Source organism: Fulmarus glacialis, unplaced genomic scaffold (genome assembly GCF_000690835.1).
Source record: "Fulmarus glacialis isolate BGI_N327 unplaced genomic scaffold, ASM69083v1 scaffold16058, whole genome shotgun sequence".
Taxonomy (NCBI): Eukaryota; Metazoa; Chordata; class Aves; order Procellariiformes; family Procellariidae; genus Fulmarus; species Fulmarus glacialis.
Window position 1 is genome coordinate 1 of NW_009229075.1, and position 15,018 is coordinate 15,018.

Genomic DNA, 15,018 nt, shown 5'->3' on the forward strand with positions numbered 1-15,018 from the left:
AATATATATTTTTAAACTAATAATTAAATTCAGTAGCTTTAAGAAACAGCAGTAGTTCAATTAATGATTTATAATCATAGAGCATACATCTTGCACAACAGGAATTTTTTCCAAGTCATTGGCGAGAGCTAGGCATAATAGAAACTACAGTGAGGAATATTCTCTGGATTTATTTAACTTGTGTTTTGGAAGGTATCTAACATTTCCTGTCACTCAGCAAGATCCACCCATGCAACTGTTTGCACATGTAGAATGTCAACGCTTTGACTGTTGTGACAATGCTCGAAGTAGCATTGCACCAGTAATTATTCAAAAACTGTTGCTATTTTCAGTCATGACATGTATTTCCCAGCATTGCACTGCTTTGGTGAAGTTTTACTGTGACACATACCGTTACTAGTACTAACTGTTTCCAATGATAGAACTGAATTAAAAAAAAAAAAAAAAATTATAACTCAAACGTGTAAAGAGGGTTTGAATGCACTATGAATATTTCGTTTTCAGAAGATGGTACTAACTTCCAAAGCCAAATTTCATTCAAAAAAAAGAAAGCAAATGTGAGAGGAAGACCTTTAGAAAACCAGCTTCACTGCCCTAACAGTAAAACACCCTTGGCTTCAGTTTGATCAAAGTGAGTCCCTGCTTGGTCCTGAAAACAGGAGAAGCAAAGCCTTTAATTACAAAGGCTGAATCCCACTGTGCAGAGAAAGGTACTGCATTTAAGCTTCTGGAAGAAGGAAATAGTTGAACAACTCTGGATTTTCAATTTTGCCGTACTAAATAGAGATGATATTAAACTGCACACTTAGAGTAAGACCTTTTTCTAACACTTGCTGCATCAATCACATGCATTCAATGATAAATCCTTGTAACTTGAATTATTTATATTGACTAACACTTCTCATCTTTGCCATAAGATCAACAAACAACAGATTCATTGTTCTGGTTCCTGTCACAAACGTTATCAAATACCATACCGAATAATAATCTTACTTAACATAAAAGCCTCTTCAATTCCAAAGCAAAAAGGAAAATTTAAAGAGAGGTAGTATTTCAAAATATTTTATCATTACTGCTTTAAAACAGTAACTTTAACTGCATAGGAATATACTTTTTTCCTCATTTGATAATTACTTTGTATAAGATTTCCACAAGATGGTGCTGTAGTGCTATTTTAGAAAACGTCACCTTTTTTGTTGTTGAATTGGTCTAACATTTAGAAGAAAAGCTCATTTCATTTCATTGTTAGGATAATGAACAGTGATTTGCAAAATTATGGTGCAAAAAATGTTCACATCATCTAACTTTCCAATTTTAATTTTTTTTTTTTTTTTTTTAAACAACTGGAAAATTAAGTTCTCTTGCAAAAGTAAAAAAACCCCTCAACTAAAGTTTATATAACATAATGGATCACCGTATGTTCTTCTGTTTGTATGTAAAATAAAGTCAATTTACATTCCATATGGTTACAGGAAGAAAAATTGTAATTATTGTTAAAATATATAAACCACTTTTTACAGCATAATGTCAAACAGCTGCTTTCACCTTTATTTGCAAACTCTGCCAAAAAAATCCACTGGTTTTATGATATCAAACTCCAGAAAACTTCTTGAGTGAAGTGAGTATTATAGCACAAAGAAACCTTGATATGATAGGCTACCAACTTACAAAGAGTAATAAATAAATAAATCTTATGAAACCTCACACATCTTTGGTTTGATTATATAATGTTTATGGAAGTCTTACATCTACTTACGTCTCTAAAGAGAAATTTTAATACGGCTTCAAATCATAAAAATGTTGTGTATCTTTGCATACTGGATGGTCTCCATCTGTGCTGCTGGTCTTAAAACGTGTTGGGTAAGAGCACTAAAACACTCAACACATCTCTTGCAGTCAAAGTCTGTGGACTCACTTGCATGTTTTAGTGTTTAGGATCAAACTGACCCTCACTTTGTCAGTGTTAATGGAAGCCTAATGTGTTGGTGCTCTCCAGCTTAGCATGAAGATTTCTATTTAAAAAAATCTTTTTTAAAAGCAAAAAAGGTACACATTTAAAATTGTGTATTTAAGTTTTCATTAAGGCTTATTCAACAGTACAGATGGTAAGATGGTATGTAAGAAAGCCTCTTGGGTGCAATATGCAAGTCCCAGCTGGAATGTTTCCAACAGGATGTAAACCACGGTCCTCAAGCCTACACTTTAAAAAACATATTACTTAGCACACTGCTAACAAATGTCAACACAAAAATACACTGCTGTAATAACTTCACTATACAAAAGTCGGGGGGAAGCTATTTGAACAGTTTTTAAAACCAAAAAATCAGGGTCGGGGAGAGGGAAATCAGTACACAGATGCATTAGAAAATATTTATTCAAAGGAATAAAAGCACTGGTGATCATTACAAATTTGATATATTAAAAAAAATTTAATGCTGTACAAACATACATATTAGTTCTGATATCCGTAAGTCTACAGAGACCAGGTCTGAAGACCTGTGCTTTCAGGTCTTCTCAGAGGTGTTGCTTGAAGTTTTCAACAATTCTGAGGTTTCTTCAATTCTGAAAGTAAGTTTTGTTTACACACACACTCTTATTAAAATATGGTAAGAAATAACTGACTTGTCTTTAACTTTCTAATGAATCCAAAATACTAACAAGCAGCATGAAACCTTAAGTTTCCTCTCATACCCCCTGTAACTCTGCAATTGGCTTGTATTTTAAATGCCTACCACATATCAATAAACCTTAAGTATACATAAAGAAAGAAGTAACCCACACAATAAAATTAAATCACAAAAAAGGCTACAGCTTTTTTCAGGCCAGGCACTTATAGGATAGAAATCTCTTGCTAAAGAAACATTATACAGCAATGCATTTCTCTTCAAGTGTAATAAAAATATATCTTACAAAAAAAATTTTCATTACAGATCTCAGGACTAGTATCAAATACACCTTTAATACAATTCTCACAATGCTTAGCCTAAAATTGGTTTTACTTTTCCTTAAACAATAAAAAGCAGAGTTAAGATATTGTAGTTATTTTTCAGGAAGAAAAGTTGCAAGTACCAGGGAATTCCTATCAGAAGATAAATAATATTCCTATTCCTTGTCAACCAGATTCTAAACACTCTTTAATATCTAGTAAATACTATTAAGAATGCTTTCTATTGCTTCTTAGAAACCAAAACAGTGACTCATCCCACAAATACAGAACTGTAAGTGGATTTATTATCCAGTGGAGTCATAAGGAAATGCCACACCTGATGTAGAGACCTTTGAGGTTTGGAACACATATGTACGTTCTCTATATGCCTTAGTCCAGGATAACTCCCTCCTGGGAAATGAATTCAATATTACTTACATTTTACTTATCCTTTCCATTCTTTGTCTTGTTGTCTCCTGCAATTTAAAAGCAACAAAGTTAGTGAATTCTTCAAAGCTAACATTCTTCAGATGGACTTTCACCTGAAAAAATCATAGAGAAAATGTGACTTTAAGCACTGTTTACATATCAAAAGGATTTTCACGAGACAGACCTATTTGTAGTTTTGCATAGTTTCCTTGTTTTTCACTAGTAGGATATACAACTAAAACTAATGCTTACTTGTTCTCTTGACCTCAGAAAGGAAATCAACTAAGCATTTGCCAGTTTTACTTACCTTTGAAATGTCTGTCAGACCATGAGAATTAATGGTCATGGCTTTGGGAGATGGGTCTGTGGGTAACAGTGAACTATATCCAGACAACTGATGAAGACTTTCTGGCATCTCCTCCTTCCTCTCTGTATCTATGGAGAAATACTCATTTTTGTGTCACCTTTGCCTTTTTGCTCTCTTATTGCAAGGTCAGCTATCAAATAGCTTGATTTACAGTATGTAATAATAGAAGAGAATGCATTGTTTAGAGAGGGAAAAAGAAAAGCTACTGGTGAGGATCCAAAATAGGTTTCTCATTTTCTTAAAACAAGGTAAGTGCAGTATACTATGTATAACATACACAAGACAAATTTAAAAAAAGATTACTAGGAATGCTACCTTTATCCTGATTACAGTGAAATCAACACTTAAGAAAGTCTAATTATTGGGTCAAAATTTAAAAGTAATTTCAAATAGTTTACATTATTTTTATTGTAAACTGCCTGTTCAAACATGTCTTTAATTTGTAAGTAACCTATCTTATAAGCAGCAGAAATATAAACAAAATCATCACCTTCTTGTTTAGCTTAAAATTTGTATCAAGCTCTTGCTGTTTCCCTAGCTCTCCTCCCGTTGTGATAGGTTTAGCATCCATTCAGCAGAAACAGACTTTTCTTCTACATTGGGAAGGCTTTGATACTCTTTGCAATTTCAGAATACTATTGTCAGGGAAGAGAATTTAGTATTTAGAAAAACAGAAAAAGTGTTCCCATATCCTTATTTTCAGTAAGGCCACCATCTACGGATCATACCTTTGGAACATGTTTAGCTACACTATTCTGTATTTAAAATCATACTAAATTATTTTTAATCAATTAAAATTGAAAAGTGTTTCTTCTGTACAGCTGTGATTCCTGAAGAGTACTACAACCAAAAAGAGCATCAAAGCATTCCGAGTACTGTACACCTCAGATATAAGAGTTAAGACTGGCTGCAAAATTTGTATGCCTAGAATTTCCTGAATTATATTTTAGAAAAACAGGAATAATGAATTCAGAAGAATTTCAGAAGTCTGAAAATATGAAAATTCTCTTTTAAAGACCATCAGCCTGCTTGCTGACTATGAAGTCCTCAAGTGTCAGTAACATACCACTAAATTTATGAAAGGAAGTAAATATGTTGCAAGCTTTTTAAGGTCTGTAAAAAGAAGGCCCCACTTCTGAGACTTCAAAATTAAAACAAACCTTGACATAACCAAGAAACTGCCTTCTTAATTTCCATGGAAACTGGATTACTGAGATTCCCTTTTAATTTCAATGCAACAGCCCAACACTGGACAAAAATGCGTAGTAAGTGAGAATGGGAAATAGAATATCCTCCTTACTACTGGTGGTAGGAATAACACCTGCCATAGGGGAAATAGGCCAGATTAATAAAGAGAATGATGCAAGGTAAGGGCTAAAGAGCTACCATTGAGGAAGAGAGAAGAATTATTTATGGCCTGGGGAATGTTTTTAATTTCTTTTCCACTTACTTCTTGTACGTTATCAAAATTAAGTTGGAAATGAAAGAAAAAGATTTTGTCTTGCTCTTCCAAATAAGAAAGTTTAGCAAAAATGCTAGTTGGATAGCTGCTAACTGCTTCAAAAGGGATGAAACTATAGAGAACATTCAGCAGTGATTCGAAAAACAACACGGATTATGAATGAAAAATCCCTGATTTGTCCTGAGCCCCATTCTAAAAGTAAAAAACATAAATGTGACACTGTTTGAATTACCACAAACTCGTGGCAGCAAATATAATTTCTTTTGTGCTTATGAATAGCTTATTTTTAAAACATTATCATAACTGCTTTAAAGTGCAGCTAACATTATTGTTTTTCACAGCTTTAGCTATAGCACCTTAATTAAATTTGCATCTTTGATATTTTTAGTAGTTATTTGTAACTATTAATTATTATGCTATATATTTTCATTAATGCTTTAAAAACTACTTCAGTAGAAGCTTCTAAAGAATAAATTACAGACATGAAATGACTAGCAGGTTAATTTCTAATTTGCAGCATGTATTTAAATTCAGAGGTCACTAAATTGCAATTGTCTACTTAAAAAACATTATTTTAGTCAAGGTCAGCAAGAAGTGTTCAGCATATGATGTTAATTAAAAAGAAAATCATTAATACTCACCAGGAGAAACTGGAATCCTACTAGAAGTACATTCTTGACTTATATTGCTGAACTCTGCAGATAAGTCTCTCTGAAATACAAGTTTACTGCATGTTAGCCATACACCCTGTTTAAATCATCTTTTGACTGAACAAAAATATATTTAAGTACTAACTATGTATGCATTGCTACACCATCCAGATATGGTGGTACTGCACAAATGTCGTTACAGGACTACAATAATCCAAAGTTTCCATACATACATTGCATTAAAAAAATAGTCTATTTCATGGGAGCCTTTTTATTATCAATATTGCTGTTCATAAGCAGGTCCAAATATAGTGCATGTAACTTAGATATGAGTAGAATGAACAATCAGACCATTCTTGGCCTATGCTAACAATTACATCTTGACGTTGGCTGCCGTTACCTTAACAAAATAAGTGTACCTTCTACTTCTGGTTGATATTCAGAAATGCAGCTCCTTGGTCCTAAAAAATTAGCCTACAGATGAACTGAAATTCATTCCACTTAATTGCTTAGAACTCAACAGTATTTCAAGCTGGTTTCCCAGGCTCCTAAATGAGAGAGGACTCTTTTAAGAAAGGTTCTCAGTTTAACTCAATCTAGCTTAGAAAAGATTGTTCATAAACAAGGAAAAAAAATTAATGTTGTACTAACAATACATGGTTTTGAGTGCAATTTTCTAATTCCAAAATTAAAAAATCCAACACTCATAAACAACATCTAGACTTTTTTCACCAATGACTTATCATTAGGATTTGAAATCTCAGCCTTTGATAAAGTATATCACTTTATATACTGGAGTAACTATATCAGTTAGCAGGGGAATATTACACCTGAATAAGTGAATGAGGGAGAAATAGTAGGTACTGTGTGGGAAGAAGCTGAAAAAACTGTAATAATGGATACCTGGTTTTTTTTGGTTTTTTGTTTTTTGTTTTTTTTTTTAAAGAAGAAGAAGATATCTGCACTGACTCCTTCTGCTCAATTCCTTTCATTGAAATGGATTTGGTAGCTTTCAGACTTTCCCAGAGCTAAACACACAGCTGCTGCTACTTTGGCAGCAGTGCAAGACAGATCTTAGAGTGTTCCTGCTATGTTGATTAGATGCCAAAAGTTCCCTGAAAAATGCAAGAGTAAGAAGAAAGGACTAATTCTGAATTCTTTCTATATCTGTGAAGCACAACATGGATGGAATTTCATGAAACAAAGAAGCAGCAATTCTCTGGCCCAAAGGATTCTTTCTTGGCAGTTTTCAAATGCCTATTGCAAAAAAGTTAGTGTTTTGAAGACTTTTTTCTTTTTAAATATAAAAAAAAAAAGCTTCTTTCGCTTTGAAAAAAGACAAGCAACAATGCCACACACAAACTAAATTCAAACTTGTTTCTGCAGATGACTTCTTTCAGAAACATGCAGTACAGAAATATAATTATCTTACTGGAAATTTTTGAGTGATACTAATGTTAAGTATTTTCCAAATATTTTCCAAATACTATTCCAAACCTTTGAACAACTGCAATAAACATGTTACTGAAGTAATAATAAACCAAATTAACAGAAATAAAAGAACAAGACTAGTCTGAAACACAAGCTTTCCTGTGCTGCTACTGTCATAAATGCAGCAACTATCTCTTGAAGAGAATACACTTGAAACAGGAGCAAAACTGTCTATGGCTGTTCAGCTGAAGGCCTCTTGAGACTGCTAGCAGAATAAAACATTGTCATTGGTGGTGTTATTTGGACATACGTCCACTGATAATTAAATTACAATATCCATAAGAAATTGATTTCAAATGGTAAATCACTTGAGCCATTACTGACCTGAAACTGTGTTTAAAAAAAAAGTGATTGAGAATGTCAATCCTTATCATTTGAGCTACAGCCTTTAGAAATAACCTAGTGATCAATCTGAACACTTCTCCATTTCAAGACTCTGCATAACTAGCACGCTTTCAAGGCACACATAAAAAAAGGTCTTGTATAGAAGTATTAGCGACATTTTCAAATTTGCAGGGCCAGCAATACACTCAGAGCTCCTGGTTACAAGTAAATTCAACATTTTTACAGCTACAGAGAAAAATGTAACACTGATCAACTATTTTCCACAATCATTTTCAACTTCTGGAAAGCATCTGACAGTATCTGAAGGATACACAAGACACATATGCAAATACACTTTGAAATTAAGCATGTGATCACAAAATCGATATGGTTCACTGCATCTGAAAATACTTACATGTGCACATATATGAAATTATATAATGTGCATACAAGGACCTTTCAACAGCATGAAAAATAGTACAGAGTCTTAATGCAACAAAATACTTGATTTGCCCTGACAAATATGCAAATTGTAGCCACATCACAACTGTAGCACCTTCATGCATTTAAAAATGCAATGAAGATCCTGGATAAGAAATAGGAAGGCGGGGGCGGGGGGCCATGCAAAAAAGAGAAAGACCATTGATTAGGCTACAAATTTCAAAGATTCACAAACTTAGAATAGGACTAAAATAAGTATTAACTTTTCCATTAACCTTTTATTTTCCATTGAGCATGCTATCTATTTTTGTCAACGTTAGTTACATACAACGAAGACTTAATCTTCCAAAGGGAACATCTGTATCTAATTGGAGTTTGGAGAATTAAAAAAATAGATATTTAACTGTATCAACAACAAATAGATATTCAACTGTATCAACAACAATAACATTCGCAGGCCAGTATAAGAAATTCAGAATAATGCAGACCAGAATTAGGAAACCCTTAAATGTGTCACTAGCATGATGAAATTCTCAACTACAGAAACATTAAGCTTTCAAAGACAGCATAATTAAGAGTCTTCAAAAGCTTCCTTCTATAAGTTTGCTAGGAAATGAAAACCCACCAGTCATTACTAATGAAAATAGGCTTAGCTACACGTGCTGTTCCTTTAAGGAAACAATTTCCAATGGAAAGCTTTGCTTCATAGAGCATGAGAAAACAAGAGAATTTAACAGTTAAGAAAAAAATACCACCAACTCCACAAACAGCACTTCCATTCAGATCATGCTTTTAAAAATAGTGAAAAGCATACATCAGGAGGCAAGAAGAACAGAAACAGGCTGACAACATTGTGTCTGGGCAATTTTTGTTATAGAAGAAAAACAGAAGTTAACATACCTTTTTGGATTGCAACAACAGTTCTGTTTCAAGAAGCAAAACTCGACTCAACAAGTTATTCCAGTCCTTCTCATCTATGATCACCTTTCCTTTCAGCTTCTCTTCTAAAACATGTAGTTTATCTTCCATGCAATCTAGCTTATGAAGCTTTTCCTGGCAGTCAGCAAGCTGACTCTTTAGGAACTCAATCTGACAATTATCTTCTATGACCTGAAAATATGGATAAGAACACATGTCCTCAAATTTCAAAACAGATATGATTCATCAATGAAATTAAGTGGAATCTTCCTCAAGTTCAATAACCACATTCTGCTACCTTAGAAAATTATTTTTCAGAATTGCCATAATATGTCTATTCATGGAACTCAGCTTTTAAAGAAACTGTTGACAGAACTGGCTCGTGAAAGGACAGTACAATTTAACCGACTTTTTTTCAACTTTATTATATATCTATTCATTATACTTAAGGAGCATCCAGCTATCTTTTTAAAACCTTTATCCCTTTAGAAAAGCCCTGTAAGAAAAGTCAACAATACATGCGGACAGCATCTTAAAATAAAAGTTCTTACTTGTTCACATTTAACTTCCACAATATCATGATCTAGGTACAATTCTTCTTCATTACCTCCCTGTGCTGGAAGGGGTAGTGGATGAAGGTCATCACTAACTTCATTTCCTGAATGCCGTTCTACTTGAGGCTTCTTCTGAGCATGTTAAAAAAAAAAAATTCACTGGTGTTATTCATTACAAGATCATTTCAATTCATCAGCCAAGTAACTGACACAGAAGATTTATTTAAATCTGACAATCTTATCTCAACTGGTTGCAAAACACCGAAAGCAACAGCAGGCAGTTTAATTTAAAATATTATATAGACATGAGAGAACTGTAAAACAAATATGCACACGCTTTACCACATGTACTGTGTACCTTGGTTCCCTTCCATAAACAGTAATGAAGGCATTAATGTCCTCTCTTATTGCAAGGGTTGTTAGATTTCTAAGTGTGGATTGGGAGGTATGAATCTCACTGTATGTATTAACATATGTATAGACAGTTCCAACATCAAAAACATCACTCAAACATTCAGAAAAAAAAAAGTTTAACTAGGAAGATTAGAACTTGACAACTGTCAGCAAAATAGCCCTACTAGCTACACATTTCATTTCCTTTGAATGCTTCCCTTAGAGAGAACAAAATGAGACAAATTTTGCCTTTCTTTCCAGGTGGATCAAGTCCTCTGCTCACTACCTGCCACATAACAAAATAAATTACGTAATGATTAAGAACCCACAATTACTAGTTTTGTGCAGCATCTTAACACTTACAGATTCCTAGACGTTTTACTAAAGCTGAAACTTTCCTCTTCTAGGGAATTCTTAATACACTCACATATATCCCATTCAGTTCTACCATTCAACAACCAGAAGTGCCAGATAAGTCATTCCAAATATTTTCTTTGTGAAATTTTCCTCTGCTAGAACAATATTTTCCTTTTAAATAGAAATCACCAACATTTAATGGGCAGTCACAGTCCTAAAAGTTTTGTACAATTTTACTTTGCACCCTTTAGCAGAAAATATTAGGAAAGCTGTCTGCTCCATAGGCAAAGAGTAGTGCTCCACAGGCAAAGAGTAGTGTAACGCGTAAGATCAAGTATTACTCTTGTAAAACCGAAGCCAAGAGGAATGTTACATTAAGAAATCTTTGCTGAACAGATTTAGACAAAAGAGCAAAAAGTGTTTTGAAAGCTATGTTGAAAACATTGCAATGTTAGGCCAAACACACTGCAATCTCTAAACAGGATGTATATTCTTTTTCCAATTGCATCTTCATTTTCATTGCTGTCCCTCCATTAGATACAATTCAAACGGCAAACAACAGTACTAGATCATTACCACCAAGACTTTGAGATCAGCTACTCAGTAAAAGAGAGAAGCAATATCCTCTGTATTTCAGCCAACCACACTTTAGAAAAAACAAAACAAAAACAAAAAAACCCACACCACACACAACTGGTCAGATCAAGCATTAAAACCTAAATGAAAGCACACATTCCAGAAAGAGCCTGACTTGTTACAAATGAGATTAACCTTTAGACATACAACATAAAAACTATTTTCATACCTGTTTGGAATTCAGAGCACTGCCACTAGGATCAGTAAGGACATTATCACAATTTGACCATACTCCATATTTAAAAGATCTGAGTTTTTTCCTTGTTTGGGATTTAACCTTCGAAATGAAGAGGAGAAAATATTATGCTTCTAACACAGGCAATATTTGCCGGGCAGAGTGGAGGGACATGACAACATGGGGACAGAATGACACACCCCATTTTCTGCCATGATTAACAGGCAGGAATATTGCATGGCACAAACAAACACATTTAAACCTCTGCAGTACAATAATGTCTAAAAAAATTAAGTATGACCCAAATTTACAGAGAAAACAGATCTGAAGTGAATGACGTATTCATACACTCATTAGCGCCTATGTGAGGCTGCATCAAAGCTGGTTGTAAAGAGAAAAGACAACTTGCACCAGAGTTGAAAGAGAAGCAAATATGAAAAAAACGTAGTTATGCCCCCAAAAATGACAAATGAAGTATACAGAAGTCCTGAAGACTGTTATAAACTCAAACGAAACAAAAACCTGTAAAATATGAAGACTGAAAATTCCTTTTATTAAAGCATACAGTGATACACAGCATACACAGATAAAAAATAATGCCTTACCAATGTAAAACAAATATGATTAATGAAAATAATCAGATTTGAGATGTATACCACTGAAACACAAATACAAGTGTCATGTTTAAATTAAATGTTACCAGAACTTCAACATATCAGACGGTTTTGCTTTGGTTTTAAATCTAACTGCAAAGTCTACCGAGTTACACAAACATTCACTATGCTGAGAAATATAAAAGAAAATATATCACTTACTGTAAAGACACCAAGTACCAGATTTATATTCATTCTAATATTTTTTTTTTATACTATGAAGCATTGGCAGCTTCGTGTCTTTCGCATACCTGATAGCATTTGCGCATCTTACAATGGAACTTCATACTAATTTTCACCCTATTTTGCCTATCAGTGATGCTGCACCTTCAAATAAACTGGTCTTCAGCTTCTACCTGCAGCATCAAGCATGTCAGAAGAAACTTATCTCATAATAAAGTTACCATTTAATTAGTACCTTATTCGAGTTACTTAATTCCTTATGTTTTTTCACCACACAGTTGATAATGTCACAAACAATCTGCATTTTTCTTTCTGCAAAGCCAAACTGAAGAAACTGCTGTTTTGTTAAAATCGGTTTATATTGAAATTGATCTCGAAGAAGCTGCAACAAAATAAGAGTTTACTTCACTTTCAAAATCACCATGCAATTTGTTGTAGAAATGGCATGCTCAGATTCTTATTTTTCTACAATTTTTTCTTTCATTCTGCACTTCAGCAGTTAAACCTTTTCTCATTTGGTTATTTATACATTCTCATCTGTTTCTTCTAACTAGACTTTCAACATACCTCTTCCAGAAACATTTCATTCACATCACTCTTGTAAAGTTTAACTCACAGTGTTAGGATTCATGAAATAAATTATTGTAGACATTAATATTAAAAAAGTTAAACAAAAACTTTCCAAAGTGAATGCACAATAAAAAGTTGTATTCATCTCAGCAAATGTGCCAGAGGGCTAAGTATGGCTCCCACAGAGCCTCTTTTAAAGAAGTCTCTGTCCTCCTCAGATGGAAAACTAGTCTGAATAAGCTAGTATTCATTAATATATCAAGCCACCTTTTATAAAAATACGCTTATGGATATTTTTAAGGATAGTTCAAAATTATTTTCATTCAGTTAAGAATCTGATTTGATTCCAATTTATAAACTATTAAGAACTGGACTTTATATATTAATTTTGCATGGTGTCTTAAAATAGCTATTTCTTAATTGTGTTTTCGTTACAATTATTGAAGTTTGCTGTCATTTTTTACTGGTTATGATTTCTTCTAAGGTCACTGCTATAAAACCTATTGTGTAATAAATATTTCAGTATTCTTCACAGCTGACATAAAGCACAATAATATTACTGACTGTGGTTGTCTCAAAATTTAGATTTGGCTAACAACATCCAGCCTTATTTTCATGAAAATCTAAGTAAAGACTTGCCACACGGTGACTTACTACTCATCTTAAATCCTAACAGAATTACAATTCACGTTCATTGCCAAATATTTTCACTTTCTAATAAAACTCATACTAGATGTTTTATTTATGAGGCCATACTCAACACTGTCTCTTCTGCGAGGAACATGAAGACAGATACCTTATAAATAGCTTCAATAAAACGCAAGTCACTCTTTGCTGTGAGTTCCACATCGCACTTTACCAAAAGCTCTGCTATGTAAGTCGAAAAAGATGTAAAAGAATAGCTGATGATAGGCAAAAATGCAGCTGGATCACCCTTTACTAACCTATTGAGAAACAAAAGTATTTTACACAGCAGAAGATAACAAAAGCCTTTCATTATACAAATTCAAACATTTAACTTGAAAGGTGTTTTAATACAGCCAGCATGTTATACCCGAGTATCTCCTCCATTTTAAGTTTTTTTTCCAGGCATATCTCATTCAGCAGTCTTTACTGTTATCTGTAAAATGCTCAAACAACGTTTTTGTGACCCTCATATAATTTTAACATTGTCGGGTCTAAAGTCCACCAGCATTTCCATCTCAATATTCAACACCTTTTTTTTTTTAATCTTTATATGATGAAATTTCCTGAAGAAAGTTTTGCTAGTACTTACAAAGAAATTAGAAAGGTGAGAGATTAATCAAAGAAAAGAGAAAAACAGCAGAAGAAAGAAGAGCAAGAGAGTGATACACTTCAGGGTTATTCCAAGGATTGCTCAGAACAGCAAAACTGCATCCTTTTATCTTCCAGTTCACATGTATCAAATCCCAACTTCCCATAGACATATGCTCTGCTTACTCATCACTGGGTGCAATGCTAATATTTACACATATCTTGTTTACACATCTTGTTGCCATCATGTATTAGCATAAATTTATTCACACTGCCACTTACACTGTATAATCCACATCTCTTGGATAATTTAACAAGCGAAGTCCTTGTTCTATTTTTCTTAAACTTCCTTTTAGGTCTCCTGTTGCCATTATTCCAAATGCTACTCTTCTTTCAGATTATGAAATAAATGTAATATAATACATTCTCCTCCTTAACAACAACAACAACAAAAAAAAGTACACAAAAATTACAAATTGCAATAGAATTATCCCTGAAATTCAAAGGTTTTTGCTCCTTTTTTCTAGACACTCCTATTTCCAAAGTGTTACAATACAGCACAGAGCTAGGACACGATACCAATTAATATGTCATCATCTTCATTCATTCTAAATGGGATCAAGTAGTAATCCTCAATCTGACCAACCATCAAAGATCTTTAAAGATAAAGATATCTGAAAGCATATTAAGAATTTAGGGCTGGCTAAATCCACTAAAACTGAGTGAAAACAAGTTTCTTCACTGTTTCAAAGGAGCAGAAACTCCACAAGCAGTGAAAACCTTTCGCATTCTTCAGTTTAAAATGCTTCTTATTCTTTTCTTCACCTGGTCCCAAGCTCACTGGCCAAAAAAGCAATGTTTGGCTGTGTAAACATTAGAAGGCAGGACTAGCAACTCATCACAGACAATACTTCTCTATTTAGATGATCCATTAAATACACTTAAAATTGTTCATGGGGGGAGGAGGTAACAGACTATGTAGATATTTCAAAACAGGTGCAAATTTATCGGGATGATAACCAAAAGGTCCATGTTTAACTTCTACATTGTAACATACAAGTTGAAAACCCACTTTTAATTTATTGTGGGCTTTGCTTCACAGAAGAAAGAGACTCATCTAAGGACTCTTTTTGTAGCGCAAACTACAAAAAGGTGCCTTTGTCCCTGCAGAACTATCCTGCAAGGAAACTGTAGGCTGCAAGAAAGCGGGGGGG

General features: G+C 33.6%; 1 protein-coding gene across 1 annotated transcript; it reads right to left on the bottom strand.

Moving 5' to 3' along the window:
• Nucleotides 1–2,376: 2,376 nt before the first annotated feature.
• On the bottom strand, nucleotides 2,377–14,175 carry CEP44 (centrosomal protein 44kDa). The gene is made up of 10 exons (XM_009583730.1): nucleotides 14,087–14,175; nucleotides 13,326–13,473; nucleotides 12,195–12,341; nucleotides 11,118–11,225; nucleotides 9,560–9,691; nucleotides 8,991–9,200; nucleotides 5,826–5,895; nucleotides 3,663–3,790; nucleotides 3,365–3,402; nucleotides 2,377–2,562 (listed from the first exon to the last, which is right to left on the bottom strand). The coding sequence occupies exons 1-10, from the start codon at nucleotides 14,173–14,175 to the stop codon at nucleotides 2,505–2,507; spliced, it is 1,128 nt and encodes a 375-aa protein (XP_009582025.1). The 3' UTR covers nucleotides 2,377–2,504.
• Nucleotides 14,176–15,018: the final 843 nt, after the last annotated feature.